We start from the raw sequence: 16,010 nt of genomic DNA on the forward strand, positions 1-16,010 counted from the left end.
GCTCGCGCCATTCCTACAAGCGTGTATTTCCATCTCTCATTACATTGACACTGGCAGAGCTTTAGTAGCCACCGTTTCAGGCATAGATTCCGCTTTTCTGCCCTCATTCCTGCCGGTGAGTCCAGCATGTTGTTGACCTTTTTGCCCGGTTTCGGGAGAAACGCCGCTGCGGACCTTGTCGAGTCCCGGTGTCGCGTTGAATAAGTTTAGCTTTGCTAGCTATACCCGAAGTTAGCTTTCGATGTTTTGGATGTGCAAGATTGTGTTTTTTTGTTTGGGGACGGGGAGGACTCGATGTCGCCCGTTTACACGAGTGAACCGACCGTCTTTATGTTTTTAATAACAGATGACATTACTTGAAACGAGCTGCCGGCCGGATGGAGCATCTCGGAGCTAATGAAACCCAACTTGATCCAAAATGACTTGGAAGTAATGGAGCTGAGGTTGTTCACCCTGACCCCCTTTATCCCTCAGTCAGTTTCCAAAACAAACCAAACCCCTATACGAATAGATGATTTGAATGATTTGAAACCACCATGTGAAGGTTTCTGTCCTGTGCTGGATGCACCCGGATTGGTGTGTTATCTCGGGGCCAAGCAGAGCAACCTGCCTTTAAACACGTGTGACTCAGCCGCATCGTCGATGTGCTGTTCTGAAGCTGTCATCTGATCGGCCAGTTTCCCGGAGAATATAAAGTTATGCTGCCGCTAGCTTACTTCTTCACAACTAGCTAGTGTTAACAGCAGAGGCCACAAACCACTGGAGCAGCTGAGATAGGACATCAGCACTGATATTGCCCGTTATCCACCAGCGAGCTGCTTGTTGCACATTTTCTCTGCCATAACACACCATGGACAGTCATGTGGTGGGTTTTTTGTGCTCAGTTTTCAGCTAGGTGGAGAATAACACGTGCGTTTTGCTTGTATTGCAAACAGGTCATTTAAAGCCATTTTCTTTTCTGTGTGTAAGCAGAAAAATCATGGGTGGAAGTGGAATTATTGATAGCTTGTATCAGGCTTGCTGCCTCATTGTTACGGTGACACTTATGAAGAGCAAATATTGTCAATCTCAGTCAAAACAAGTCAGTTGTATTTATACAGCACCAATTCAGCACACAAAGCTTCTATCAAGGCTCTTTATAAATAGAGCAGGTGATGTGGCGAGCCAAAAAAGTTCGTCTCTGACCATGACAAGTCAAAACACACAGAATGTTACAGTTTTTGTCTCCAGTTGGAGAAGTGACATGTTTCTACTTAGTATCGAGGGTTTTTACCTCGATGGTCTGCCACAGTTTTAGCAGTTACTTCCCGTCTCTGTTGAGATTTGCTCCTTTTGAGCGTAGAAGCTGAAAAGCCAAAGTCATCCTCTCCACCATTTCAGTTCATGTGAGAGTTACATATGAATTTGAAGCTTATGGCTCATTAAATGAGAAAGGCCCCTTTATTCAGATTTTTTTGCATTGTATGTGGCATAAGAAGCATCCTTTGTCTTTTTGGCATTTCTGTACCAACTGAAGGAAATGATGGGGGGTTATAGTGCTTCTGAAACTGAGACTTAAAGCATGTTAACAATCTCCCAGTACAGGAACCGGCTTAAAAAAAAATGACCACAAGAGACAAACATTTCCTTCATGGAAATTTCTCATTAAGAATCCAGAAAAGAACATTCAGCAATCTTAATATTATTAATAGCTGAGTAATTCAGGTGGTCATTTATCAAAGGAGACTGTCTCATTTATTTGACAACGTGTGTCCATGGCACCACTGTTATGTTCTTGGTTGGACGTGGCTATAATGCAAACACAATTACAGAAGGACTTGATGGATAATGGTGCTGAATATTTGTTTCTGGGCTGTAGATGGCAGTGTTGCTCAATATTTCTACCCCCCGAAGAAGTAATGGCACTTTTTCATCAGACTACCTCTTTTGGTCTCATAGCTGACTGTTTATCCAGTCTGCCAATAAATTGTTGACTAAAATAATCAGCCGGGTTTGGGGAAAAATTTGTTTTTGTATTTGGAATTTATTGCTTTCTTGACTGCAGCGTCTGAACATAATCAGATCACACAAGTGTTTTTTTTATTTTATTTTTTTTATTTTAGCAGTTCTTTTAAGTTTTAAGTTTTTCATTTCATGCTTGTCATCTAATTCTTTGAGACTGTTGGGAATGTACTTGGAGCTCAAGAATAGGAGCCTTTAACTGGGGATAAAGATTCACTTGATTTTATTTGAATACATCTCTGGAAATGTTGAGATACAACTTCATAAAAAAGATATGTGGTCCCATAGTAGGATTGACAAGGTAGATTTTTTTTTTTTTTTTTTTTGGTCGCTCTTCCAGATATTGCATTTCTATGAAGGTACTGACTTAGGAACTACCTGAAACTGAAAAACACTTTTGTACCTTTGAGACTGGGGTGCTTATGGTATCTGGGGCAAAACATTTTACAACTGTTTTGCATGGTAGAGATGACTTGCAGTGTTTCTTTCAGGTGTGCTTTTTCTTTTTTCAGAAGGATTTGTTTCTTTTTCAAGCTGGATAACAGTGATATCAGTGCTGGGTGATCTATAATAAAATATGGAGCAAGTTGACAGAACCTACCAAAAAGAAGATTTAATTCTTTGGGTCGGGGGATGAGGGGTTCAGTTTGTGCTTTTGCTATGATGTGTTTCCCTTTTGTGAAAGTATTTTAAAGTTTTTTGTTTTTTTTTTTTCAATTTTTTTCCTCACAGCTGAACATGTCACAAGAGCAAATAAATTCAGATTTTGTCAGTGTTTTCTCATACTCATTCCTGTCTCATGTTCACCTGCAGATATATCCAGCTATGGATATGGACAGTGCCAGTTCGGTGGTGCTGCAAGCCTTAACCCAAGCCACCAGTCAGGACACAGCTGTTCTGAAGCCTGCAGAGGAGCAGCTACGACAGTGGGAGACGCAGCCAGGCTTCTACTCGGTCCTGCTGGTGAGGGATGAGCACAAGATCTTTGATGTATTCTCACCGCAAAGCCACTTTTGATTGATTTAAAAACTCAAACATTTCAGGAATCATTTGCGTTTGCTTTCTCACTGAAGCGTAAGCGATGAGATTGAATGATAAGATTTTAGCACCATCTCTATGCATTCAGTAGCAGAATTGGCTCAGGATGTGTTTTGCCCAGCTCAACACAAAGACCTGGTGTATTGAGAGGAAATTGTAATGTTTTCAAATACCCAGCCCACTGACATGAGATTGAGTCAAACTAATTATGGCCTGTGGAGCCTTTCAGTTGTCCTGAAATCCTGCTAATTGTATAATTTTATAAGCAATTTAAAATATAGAATAAAAAGCAAAGTGTGTAAATCAGCTGTTTCATAAGTTATTTATTACTGAAAAATGCTTGAACCTAGAGTAACACAGCAGGTGACTATGTCTAACTCTTCTTAAGGTAGATAGCAGTTAAATGCATGAGGTGAAAAGAATGTTCATGAAAAGAAACGTAGGAAGTTACAGCTGAGTCAAATCAGCATGCATACACATAACACATGTATTTTTGAATCCCGACAGATTCATGCTTACTTGAGGATTGCATCACTGTCAATTTCCATAAAGCCACACAGAAATAATAGAAAAACACCGTATAAATTTAGAACCTAATGCATCATGGTCATCGCATCTGAAGTTTCCTTCAGTACGTTAGTGCTGTAGGTACACTGCAAACGGGAACTGTGAGTAAAATTGTCATTAAATGGTTTTGCAGAAAAGTAAACAAATGCATACTAAAATTACGCTCAACTTGTAACCTATCCAGCTCATTGACTTCATGGTAATACAGAGAATGATGAAAGCAAATAAGTTAAAGCAAGCCCAGAACGTAATAACAGAGTTAAAAAAAATAACTAATTCATGTTCATCATTGTGTAACAACTGTCTTCGACCGTCTTCACCTCCTGGTCTTGTCTGTGGAGTCACATATGTGTTTAAATTTCAGAAAATGTTCTTGATAAATTTGGGTTTATTCCCTATTTTGTGGAACTGCCAGTGAGGCTCTTGTCCAAAGCAATTACAGCAAGGTGCCCCTTGTCATTTAGTGCAGAAAATAATTTCCCTGCACATCACCACAGAGGATGGCACAGGAGGGACAGCATCAGTAAATCAAATTCTAGCCAGCCTAAGATAGATTCCGGTCGCTCTTCTGCATCTAATACACGTTTAGCAAGCTTTTTTTTTGCTCTTTTGTGAATAGTGACATTGCAGCTCTGCTAATGTTCCTCTATCCCTTCATATGACAGAGCGATCTTATCTTTTAATAAAGCAAAAATAAAACATGAGGCCCTTTTTCATTTCACTCACACTCTTTAGGAACACAGTGAGAATGGTCAGCTTAATTTTCCAGGGTATGTTAGTGTTTTGCTGAAAATTTTAGCATCAATAAACTATATTAGTATCTACAAATTCAATCTCAGCATGGCCTCTAATTTAATGGAGCACCCCAGTAAAGTGTGAGTTAATGCCATCTGGTCTGCGTCATCATTCTCCAGTTTTGTACTTATTACTCATTCTTTGTTTTCTGCACTGTCAAACATTATGAAACTCAGTTAGTCCTTCACTTCCGCTGTATTAGCCATTGAAAGTATCAAAACAATTTTAGCAAAGAGTATAGTCATCTGTTTTGTTGTTGTTGTTTTTTTTTTAATCCCGCAGAATATCTTCAATAACCACATGCTGGATGTGAATGTCAGATGGCTGGCAGTGCTGTACTTCAAAAATGGGATTGACAGATACTGGAGGAGAGTAGCGCCTCAGTAAGTAATTTCTTTCTTTTCTCTCAGATTTCCACCCTTTCTCTTTGTCTCAGGTGTTCCAGCTCATCTCTCCTTTCATTGCTTTTCTCATTCACTCGTACTCAGTTCCTTTTCATCAGCCTTAATCTCTCTGCTTGTTTTTCAGGCTTTGTCACTCTCTTTGGATCTCTTTTTCTTGGCAGAGATTAGTAATTTTATTTTTCTGTTTTGTCTCTACTCACTGTGTCCGTTTGTCTCTTTAATTTTCCAGCAACAGCTTACGTCTGCAGTTCTGTCTCCACTTTTCACAGATTTCTTGTCTCTCTCTCTCTCTCTCTCTCTCTCTGACACCCATCTTCATATTATTGTCCTATGGTTCCATAATAAGTTTCTGATTTTGTTTCTCTTTTGTAGTGTAGCAGATGGACTTTGAATATTGAAATTGACTATCACATTATTATTTTCTTCTTTCTCTCCAAAAGCTTTCTCCTTTTCACCAAAGTTGTTTTACTCTTGTCAGTAGTTTAGTAAACTGAATTTCATTTGCCAGTGTGCTGTGCAAGGGGTTTATGTCCTTTTACTTATTGATGTGATTACCTTTGGATTGCTGCTATTAATCGAGCAGTTGTATAGCACAGCGAATGCTGTGCCATTTTATCACTGTACCAAGCAAAGGCCACACAAATGAATAAGCACAAGGGCAGAAGATATTGAAAAACAACCCACATTAGCATCACTGCTTAAGTTTCCTTCTCATCTATATGCATTCTTGAGCATTTTAGCTCATTGAATGGGCAACTAAACAAAATTTTGCCAGGATCAGTGGACTGCTAATATCAGTTTGCATGGTGGAATGGTAATTTGCTGCTCTGCAGGAGCCCATTCAACAGCATGTAGAAGTATCTACTAGTGTCACCTTACTTTGTTGAGATGATTGTGTATTCCTTACTTTTATAAATCACTGAGACACTGTCATGAGGGCTCAAGTGGATGTTCCAACGCATGCCAAACTGGCAGTCTGCCAGATGCTGTCAGTCAAAAATCAAAACAGCTGAGCTTGTGGTTGCGATGAATTAAATTTCTGATATTTCCCCCAAAGATGTTTTATGTGCCTCAACACATCACTCGCCAATGTATAACTTCAGTAGGTGCTAGTTGAAATGCATAGTAAAACATACATTTTGCAAAGCATTTTATTTACTGTCACTCTTTTGCACCCTGTTCTGTTTGTGACAAACCTATTTTGCAGGATGTGAGTTGGAGAGAAGTGGGTTGTTAATCTGAAGCTTACTGATTAAATCAGGCAGCTGGCGCGTCTTACACCATAGTGTTAACACAAGGATTTAATTGATCCTGTAACAACTCGGCAAATTGATGTCATATTCATACCATCATTATATTCAAGTTTGTGCCATGACTGTCTAGAATTTGAAATGAAACTTTAAGGAGTCATTTCTGGCACCTGGTGTCGTATTATGACGCATACTTTGCCCTCAGAAGTTGAAAAGGTGCCCTTTTTCCCAGTTTGTGTAAATGCAGTTACATTTCTTGATACAGTTATGGTCTTAACATATTTGTCTCGTGTTTCTATGTGGAATGTATAAAGTTGGCCTTTCACCTTTCCTCATGTCATTTAAAAATTTTTTTTGGTTGGTTTATTCACAGTGCTTTATCAGAAGAAGAGAAGACGTCATTGCGTGCTGGTCTCATTACAAACTTCAATGAGCCTGTCAATCAGGTTAGTGCAGATATGATATAAAAAATGTAAAAGAAATTGGTTGAAAGCATCATCACTTTGATTGTTTTGAGCCATTCAACATGTGATGAACTGTTTCCTGCCAAAGTTTACTGTAATACAGTACAGGATGCTCACAGAGGGTATGATTATGTACTTGAAAAAGGTATGTAATCATTTATTTATAAATTCATTCATCTTCTACTGCTTATCCGTTTCTTGGTTGCGGGGGTGCTGGAACCAATCCCAGCTCACATTGAGAGAGGGCGAGGTACACCCTGGAGAGGCACTGCCACTGTCCATCACAAGGTCAACACACAGAGACAGACAGAGACCAACAACCACTCACACTCAAACTCAGCGCTATGGACAATTAAGAGTCACTAATCAACCTAAACATACAGTACATGCCTTTGGACGGTGGGAGGAAACCCACACAGGCACTGAGAGAACAGGCAGACTCCACACAGAAAGGCTGGCCTGGGAACTTTAGCTGGGACAGTGTTGGCACTATGCCGCTGTGCTGCCCAAGTATATAATTATAGTGTATAAATCAAAATGAGAAGTCAGCACTGTATTGCCATGTAATGTAAGATTTGGCTTTGGGAAGTTTAAAGCCTCTGCTGTTGCTTGGCATCCTTAAGTTTACTTGAAAAGGAGAGGGGATGCACAAAATCCAATTTTTTTTTTTTTTTTTTTTTTTTGCTGCACTGGAAGAATGATGAGAGAGGAGGGGACCAAACCACTTGTTTTCATTAAGGTAGTGGGTTTTAGGCAGGCGCTGTGATGTACATTGGCAGTTTTTTTTGTTTTTCATCCATCTGTCGATATATTGGAAACAGTTTGGAGGTTTCTCATTTCAAAGGAAAAAAGTTAGATGAGCCCAGCATTTCAGACAAACTAATCTGATCACAGTGGGTGAAGTGAAAATATAAGATTTTTTTTTTTGTGTGTAGGAGATTAAAAAGCAATAATGTAGACAAAATCACTGTACTCCAGTCAGTCCCAGAGGAAGAAATTCATGGATGGATGCACTACTGAGAACCTCAGACAAAATATTTGCATAGGAAAGGAGATTTTCTCCTATTTCTTGTGATCAAGGTTTGGCACCCAACCATGTTGTTAAGGAGACCACATTGTATATCACATTAGAATCCCAGTTACGGGCATACGAGTGGGATGATGTGATGTGATGTGGTGTGTGTGTGTTTGTGTGTATATATAGTTGCATCACATATCATCTGCATTTAGACACCCAGCTGTCTTGTGGGGTTTTGTCCTCTGCAGGTATTTCAGTAATAGAAGTGGTATTCATACGATGTGGTACCTTTTACATTTTCACTCAACTGAAATTTAAGAATTAAATGTATTGTCATTATTTTGTAATTTTTTTTTTATGAATGGCAGGTCCCCTAATGATCTTTATAACATTAAGGACTAGAATGTAATATAACATTATATAATGCAAATATGAATTTCAAATCATCAGCAATAAACGAAGGCAGGTAGAAAATATAAAATCTGACATTGATAAAAGATAATTAAGAATAGTGATGACTTATCAAGTATTTTTTTTTATAGCTTCAACAAATAAATAATTCCAGTATCAAGTGGAGTATATTTCATCCATCTCAGCATACATGGAAAGTGGCCCTGGAAATTGGCAAGCGATCCTGGTTTCTACAGTCTGTTTGTCCCAGAGGGGCAGCCATCCAACATTAGGAATGATAGCAGCCATATGGCAAACAGTGTATGGCATTGAAACTCCATTGTCTGTGATCTGTGATGCCAGAAGCACTCCTTGTTGAATGGAAGCTCAAGAAGGGCTTTTGCATGTTTGAGCATTTGTGTGTGGGTTTACCTGTGTGGACCTTTTTTTTTTTTTTTTTTTTTTTTTTTTAAAGTTTACCTGATTCTTTTAAAAAATCATGGTGATCTATTGATATTTGCAAATTAAATTTCAATCCTAATAGATTTTTATTGCTGAAATGAAATTGTTCTTTAATGTTGTAGTGTCTGCTCAGCGTTCAATCTGTGGACAGTGAAATAAATTTTCGTTATTTTGTTTCTAAGTGATCGTGACTACAGGTGAAATGAAAACCTCATTGGGGAGGTAAACATGAGCACATTGCTATTGCTTTTCTAATCTTTGCTATATCCTAATAAAAATTGGCCAATAAATGGATTTAGTGTCAGATAAAACACCATATATACACCATTGTTTACAATGTCATTTTCTGTGTTCATTTGTTGACTATGATCATCACTTTACATTTAATGTCCAGTTTTACTGACAGATATTGGGTTGACAAAACATCAGAAATGCTTCCCAGTCTTGCACAATACAAGTCGTAAGCAACACAAACTAAAGCAAAATTACCATAATTTTAAATCCATATCTTAATTTAATTTCAGTAAATGAACATATATGTACAAATGTATTATGTATCTATGAGGATATAAATCATATAACTCTGAATAAGGAGGACTTTTGTAATAGTGTTTTCTGTCTGTAGTGATTTGTGTATCTGCATATAGTGGAAAAAAATTGCTAATTGAAAGGGGTGTTCAAATAAAAAAAAAAAACAGAGGTTTCATTGTACAATCTTCACTATCTGCTTGTTCAGTTTCTCATTCAGTCTAAAATCTTAATCCACTTATCTTAAGCAATGAGGTGTTTCTGCCCCGTCACTGTCAGAGAAATAGGCACTCTTGAATCTTAATGGCTCATCAAGGACACTTAATGTTGTGTCAAGAAATATTGTGACAAGTGAAGCAAAAGGTCACAGGAGTAATATTTCACAAAGCAGATTACTGATGGTGAAATCGATGAACTTGCAATAAATCTGTTTTGCTAAGTACCTTAATTAGGTGAATGACTCAGTCTGTAACATCAGATAAAGTATGCACACTGTATTCATATTTTGTGACAACTTTTTTTTCCACTTCAATTGATCTACAAAGTTTCCTTTGGTATAATCACGTTGTACCATGTTTATGCTTTGGTTTTTCCAACAGATAGCAACCCAGATCGCAGTACTCATAGCCAAGGTGGCCCGTCTGGACTGCCCCAGGCAATGGCCTGAGCTCATCCCCATTCTGCTCGAGTCGGTGAAGGGTCAAGATGGCCTGCAGCAGCACAGAGCGCTGCTCACTTTTTATCACGTCACCAAAACTCTTGCGTCCAAACGCTTGGCGCAAGACAGGCGGCTATTCCAGGATGTAAGTTGAAAGCTTTAACTGTTTGTTGTCGCTCTCATCTTGCTATAACCTTATTTTGTTTTAATCTCACAGTTTGTTGTTCAGGGTCCCTCTCCCCCTGTGTTTCCTGTGCTTTTAATGCAGTAGCCATATTCTCCTGAATACAAGGTGACTTGCTTAACAAGTAAAGAATAATGAAACTGTAACTTCACTGCCTTTGAAGTTTGCCTTCTTTTTTTTTTTTTTATTCTTGTGTTCCAGCCCCATGACTTTGGCATTTTCTCTTTTTGTGTCACCCCCCCACAGAACACTTTGAATATGAATAGATGAATAGTAATATTATCTTGAGAGGATTTTTAGTTTTGGATGTGTCCTGTAGGTGATGCTGTTGAGCTACTGTAAGAGCCAAACTCAAACACGACCTCACTCTCAGCCAGATTCTCTGTGCATGCATGCATCTGTTTTCATGCGTGACTCAAGCATGATTGATGTGTTTGCGGATAGCTTTGACTGTGTTTTGGCTTGTGTAAGTAAAAGAGATTATGTTAGAGGGAAGCTTGTTTTGTGCGAGTTAATATTTCTTTCAAAGAGACAGTGAATCAGAGCAAGGGCCTTTTTGTTTAGCCATCTGCGCTTTTAAAGAACGTAAGACTTGAGCAGAAAGACAGATGTGAAGAGAAAGGGGTTTAGTCCAAAAGATGATCAAACAAACCAACAGAGGGAGAGACTTGCAGAGATGGCCAGTGGACATCATAGACGGTGACTGAGACCAAGCAGTTTGGTGTCGTGCAGAGGCTTCTGTGCCAAAATATGTGCCCTTAGGCAATATGAGGAACAAGGGCAGACTGAGTCCCATTAAACAGTGCAGTTTTTAAATGATGGGCTGATGACTTTTATGATAAGTGGCGCATACAGTGTTTTCTGTCCCTCCCCCACTGCACACATGTGCAGAGAAGAGGTGACACCACAAAGGACAATGCAACACTGACACATCCTTACACATTCTTTGACAGAACTGACTGAACTCCACTCATAACTCTGCATTGGTTTTTAAGGTGAATTCTATAGCTAAACTGATATTGAGCCTTAAATGAACATTTTATCTCTGTGTCAGGTTATTATTTTTTTTATGTTGGTGGCACCTGTGAATGCCGTCTCATGTAGTTGGATCTGCTCATTATACCAAATAACACACCAAATTGTTCAATTTTGAGCTGCAGAGCAGCAGGTAATATTCATTGTAACCTGATTCATTAGACTTTGTGTCTCTTTCGATAAGTCAATGTCACATTTGCTATTTACTCACTGAAATGTGTTTAGAAACAAAGAAAACAACTGAGCCTGCATTTGACAACTAAGTATGTCTTAATATCTGAGATTGCTCTTTTACCCTTTATAGTCACACTATGGTTTTGTTTTGTTTCTGAACCAATGTGCACATAAGCACTGTTGTGTGTGGGTGTTTGAGCGTTTTGCACTTCTCTCAGTCCTTTACAACAACAGTCGCTGGAGCATGTTGACTGCATGACAGCAGCACATTAACTAGCTCTTTGTTTCCCTTGACTGCTTGCTGAGGCTTGGGCTGTGAGCTCTTCGGTTCACCAGTGGCAGTGCTAAACAGATAGTGGAGTAAAAAGGGAAAGAGTGGAATGATGACCCAGCGATTGAAGTAACTGAGGGCTGGTGGGGAAAGGAGGAGACATCACATCAAAGGAAATTATGTAGTAATGAAGAAAAGCTGGGGGTGTATTCAAGGACAGGGAAGATGGGATTGAGACACCTTTTAGAAGTGATTTTTGCCTCCTAGTTTTTAGAAATGGGAATTAGTGAAAGCACCTTTAGAAAGAAATAGAGAACTCAGTGCCTGCTATCTTTCATTATTTGTAGAAATTAAAATATAGTAAAGATAAATCAGACACCACAAATTTGCTAAATTAATTATAGTATGTTCATCCTCTGATGTGTTAAATGGAGACTTAATGTAAGCAAGGAGCAACTAATAATGGGAAGAAACACAGTTGTACAACTTACTGCCACTGAAAAAGGATCATTGTGTAGGCTCAGTCTTATAGTTAAGCTGTGAATCATACTGCCCTGAGCAGTGGCATAGAAGATTACATCAAAATTGATGTAACTCAAGGACATACGTTCAAAATAGATCTAATCACAGGTGTGTCAGCCGCTGCTGTTCATTCAATTCACTACCCGGTGAGTTTACCAGCATCAGAAGACTTTAAATTAGATTTAAAACCACTCAGATGGAGATACAACACAAAAATAGAGTTCATTTTTGAAGACAGTATAGTATAAATATTTGCACAAACTGAGACAAACTCATAAAATCAGCCAAAAAAAATGTGTTTTTGTGGTTGTGGATAGTGATTTAATTTTTGCCACCCAGACCAGTATGCTACTGTCATAATACAGCAGTCGCATTCCTGAATCATTGACCGCAACTTCAGAGTTTTTTCTCTTTCTGCCTTTATTCCCCCATTTAAAATATTATGTTGCACAATGTTTACTCTAAAAAGGGTGATACTTCTTTAATGGACATTACTCATTCTGAAAATATAAAAGTTTTATAGGTCTTAAATTGACTTTTGAGAATAAACACTTTTTCAATAAGTTTTCCAGGAACATTTCAGCTTGAATTCAAAACTTTGAGTCATTGGCATGAAAAGCATAAAATTGGGATGAATGGGAAAGCTCTCAAGACTCTACATTGTTTTGTTTGCTTTTTGCGACTTGCAAAACGCGCAGTAGGTTAATAGACGAATGTGGCAGGTGATAACAGGTGATAATACCTGGCTTTGTATTTCTGAAAAGCAATAGAGGGGTAATATCAGACAGGATGGGCATTCATAAATAGACTCAAATAAAATGAACTTCACTTGGATGGCTTTGGTTGGTGCGTCTGCCTCTCCCTTTGGAACAGGGAATCAGTATCAAGATGGAGGAAATTGTTTGCTTTAATTGAAATGTGCTTTTATTGAAAATCTGTTGTCTCTGTCTACAGCTGTAAAGAGGAGCACATACACAGATACACACAAGTCGTGGAAGTGTGTAGCCTTTCAAACACATCACATGGGTTGGAAATAATAATTGATTCTTAGATGCATCAGGATTCACTCCTGAATGATTCAGTGATAATTTACCAAACTCATTAATTGGAATTTAGATGGATCCCCAGTCAATGGCTTCCAACTGAATAACAAACTGCTTCTCTTTGTCAGGCTGCCACCTTTAATACACTGTACCACAAAAATGACATTGGAGACTTAATTGACACTGGCTTCGTTATCAGGAGTGTGCATTGAAGCTGTCAGACCAATGCTTTGAAGCTCTGATGCTATGGTGATGGGATGTATTACCAGGGGACTCTAATGGTTTGTGGTGAGGACCAGTTTTTCAGTTTTCTTCTGTTTCTTGATCATTTTCATTAGCCAGTGCCTTTTTCAGTGGTATTGTCATTTGCACTAAATTGCATCAAGCCTTGAAAAGCCCCACTGTCAGCCACACCATTCAGGTTGTTTTCATTAATCTGAAAAGAACACTCTATTGTGTAACTGTTCTGTTTGATAACAATAAGGGTATGGTTGGTTCTTTCACCAGAAGTTTGGGTCTTGTCAAAGCTCTGATTGTGGCTTGTTAGTTCATAGCTCCTATCAGTTCTCTAAAGGATGTAAATTATTTGATTGATGCGTTCCAGGAGAAAAGATTACAGTTCAGATCACAGGCTGCAATCATATCAAAATGTTCTACATGGACTAGTTTAAACATTTTTTTTTTAACAATAGAACAAAGTAATTATACAGACTATTTAAAGAGACTTCTGTTAAGCTATTATTCCAGTCTCTGTTTGGATGATGATTGTCATTGTTCATGACACCTTTATTTAATCACTACCATTTATCACTGTGGCTTGACAATTATGTAATGTGTTTATTCTATTATGCGTGTGTGTGCGTGCATGCGTGCATGTTTTTAAGAGTGAAAAACAATATCTGCATTGTGTAAAAGAAGCATTAGGTTGGGTATCAGTTGAGTTAGACATTAGTTTGATGACAGACAAGATCATACATGCTTAGTTCTTTTTCCAAAGTGATGAACACTTGGTTCATCATGTGCATAGCTAGCATTATACTTTTTTTTTTTTTTATTAGTGTGGATGAGTGCTAATGCTGCTTTACCAAAATTATCATGTGTTTGTTACAGCAGCGTAGACTGCTCTGTGTTTTTTGGCTGGCAGTCTCTGGTTTTGATATATTTGCCGCCTGGTCAATGTGGACAGAAGGAGGTCTGTTTAACAGAAGAGAACAGTAAGTCTGTTAACTACGCTATTATTTAAGATGACTCTGCATTAGTCATCGTAGTTGTCATTTTTGCAATTACAAAATGTACAAATTTTTCTCACAGTACAGTCACCAGAATACTTATGATCATGATTTGGCGCTATATAAATAAATCTGATTTTGATTTGATTTTGATTTGAGAATACAGGAAATGAAATTTTTAAATGAAATTTTAAATATTCCCCGCCCCTCAAGATATTTCCATCCACATTTTGAATGTTTCCTCTGCACCTCGGGCCTATGCAGTGGATTATTCCGAGGAAAGCAAAGTGGCAAGCGCCAGAGAAATCTCTCCAAAGAGGGGACTCGGCACAGACATAGCGACTGGTTCTTTCTCCACACATCTGTGTTATCCACAGCACAGAGCAGAGTCATTGGGTCCCTGACTTTGAAAAGTAATTTTCATGTGTTTTCCACAATATGAGTGTATTTGCCGTCATGGATCACCACACTGAAAAGCTTGAATATTGAACCATCATGTTTCAGTAGCTACTGGGGTGAAATGTTTACTTCTCTTCTGTTTATTCTTTCTATGAAAATGAAGCTCGCTGCTCTGCCCCGGCAGATTTATTGTATTTTCTGAACCAGACTCTGTATGACACAATTGATGGGGCTGAGAGGTTTTTTTTTTGGTCTACCTTTGATTGCCATGTTTTGTCTCGACAAGGGAATGTCCTCATAAAAAAAAAAATGGGCCCAGATAATGTTGTTGTAGTGAGTGTAACTTGAGTTCATTCAGAGCTAAATTAAACCTGTGCCTAACAGATCCTTCTTTGTTTCCAAATGTGTTTATTGTGTGCGAATGTGTTTAGTGTAAGTCATTTTGTATTTGGATTGCTGTAGCTGGCTACAAGTTTTTGTTGTTATAGGTGCAGTTTGTATTTGCATCTCGTCTTAAAATATATTTGTGATCAGTGTCATGTTCACCGGAGCAACCGCAGACGTCTGTTTCTGAATATGAACACTGATAGAGAATAATAGCATCTGTGTGACTGACTGCGCCGTTCATTTGTGTGCTGGCAGCTGGCGTCAGGCATCTACAGCTTCGCCTGCTCCCTGTGGAGCCATCATACCGACTGCTTCCTCCAACAGATCTATGCCAGAGATGAGGCCACGGCGCTCAGCTCTCTGGAGAGGACACTGCTCTCGCTTAAAGGTAGCCGTGACTTCACACTCACACATGGAGACATCACACACAGCACAACTACATGATGACAAGAGGTGCAATGATCTCTTTGTACAAAATTGTGAGTAAATTGCAGACTTTTTCAACTGGCAGCATATTGCATTGTGTTATTTTTTTAGCATGATTGCACCCTTTAACAAAAACTTTAGACGATTTGTGTACTTTAACAGATACCTGAGTTTGCTAATGCTTTGAGAAACACTTAAATCGATTTTGCTTTGTAGTCAATTTGCAATTAGTCACAATGCTGTAAACAGTGTTTTTATTTTTTTTTCTTAATTGTCCCTGTTTTAGTTCTTCGCAAGTTGACTGTCCATGGATTTCAGGAACCACAACAGAATATGGAAGTGATGGTGAGTTATTCCAGATGTGGCTGCTATGGTAGTACTCATATTTTTCAAAAAGCTGATATTTTACTTTTGGTGCTTTTTGACTCCAGTCACAGTGTGCTGGATGGCTGTGATAATAATAATAATAATAAAAAGCTTTAAGCTTCGTTCTCAGTCCAAAGAGTTTGTATGAGCTCTTCTTTCAGTGTGAAGAAAGTCCAAATTTCTAAAACTGTTAATGCAATTTAGTAAGTCTTTCAGGTAAAAAAACAACAAGATTAAATATGTGTTTGGTTTGGGTATTGGTGCGCAGACTGCCCAGTTCCTTTGAGCTCCAGGGGCAGTTTGATTCCTTCCTGGTGTCAGATGAGGTTTGGTGGAAGAATAGCTGGAGATGACATTAATAGTAGAAATTACATGTCAGTTTCATAACTTGCTTTAGTT

At 38.5% G+C, this 16,010-nt stretch overlaps 1 protein-coding gene across 1 annotated transcript in view; it reads left to right on the forward strand.

Annotated features, from left to right (window-relative positions):
* ipo11 (importin 11) overlaps positions 1-16,010 on the forward strand; it is a 91,912-nt gene continuing 75,902 nt past the window's right edge. The window contains exons 1-7 of the mRNA XM_029510332.1: positions 1-115; positions 2,815-2,964; positions 4,684-4,784; positions 6,429-6,501; positions 9,517-9,720; positions 15,075-15,207; positions 15,532-15,590. Coding sequence (XP_029366192.1) covers positions 2,827-2,964; positions 4,684-4,784; positions 6,429-6,501; positions 9,517-9,720; positions 15,075-15,207; positions 15,532-15,590 — 708 coding nt within the window. The 5' untranslated portion in view covers positions 1-115; positions 2,815-2,826. The remainder of the gene's footprint in view (positions 116-2,814; positions 2,965-4,683; positions 4,785-6,428; positions 6,502-9,516; positions 9,721-15,074; positions 15,208-15,531; positions 15,591-16,010) is intronic.

The sequence above is a fragment of the Echeneis naucrates genome, chromosome 9 (genome assembly GCF_900963305.1).
Source record: "Echeneis naucrates chromosome 9, fEcheNa1.1, whole genome shotgun sequence".
NCBI classification, from domain to species: Eukaryota; Metazoa; Chordata; class Actinopteri; order Carangiformes; family Echeneidae; genus Echeneis; species Echeneis naucrates.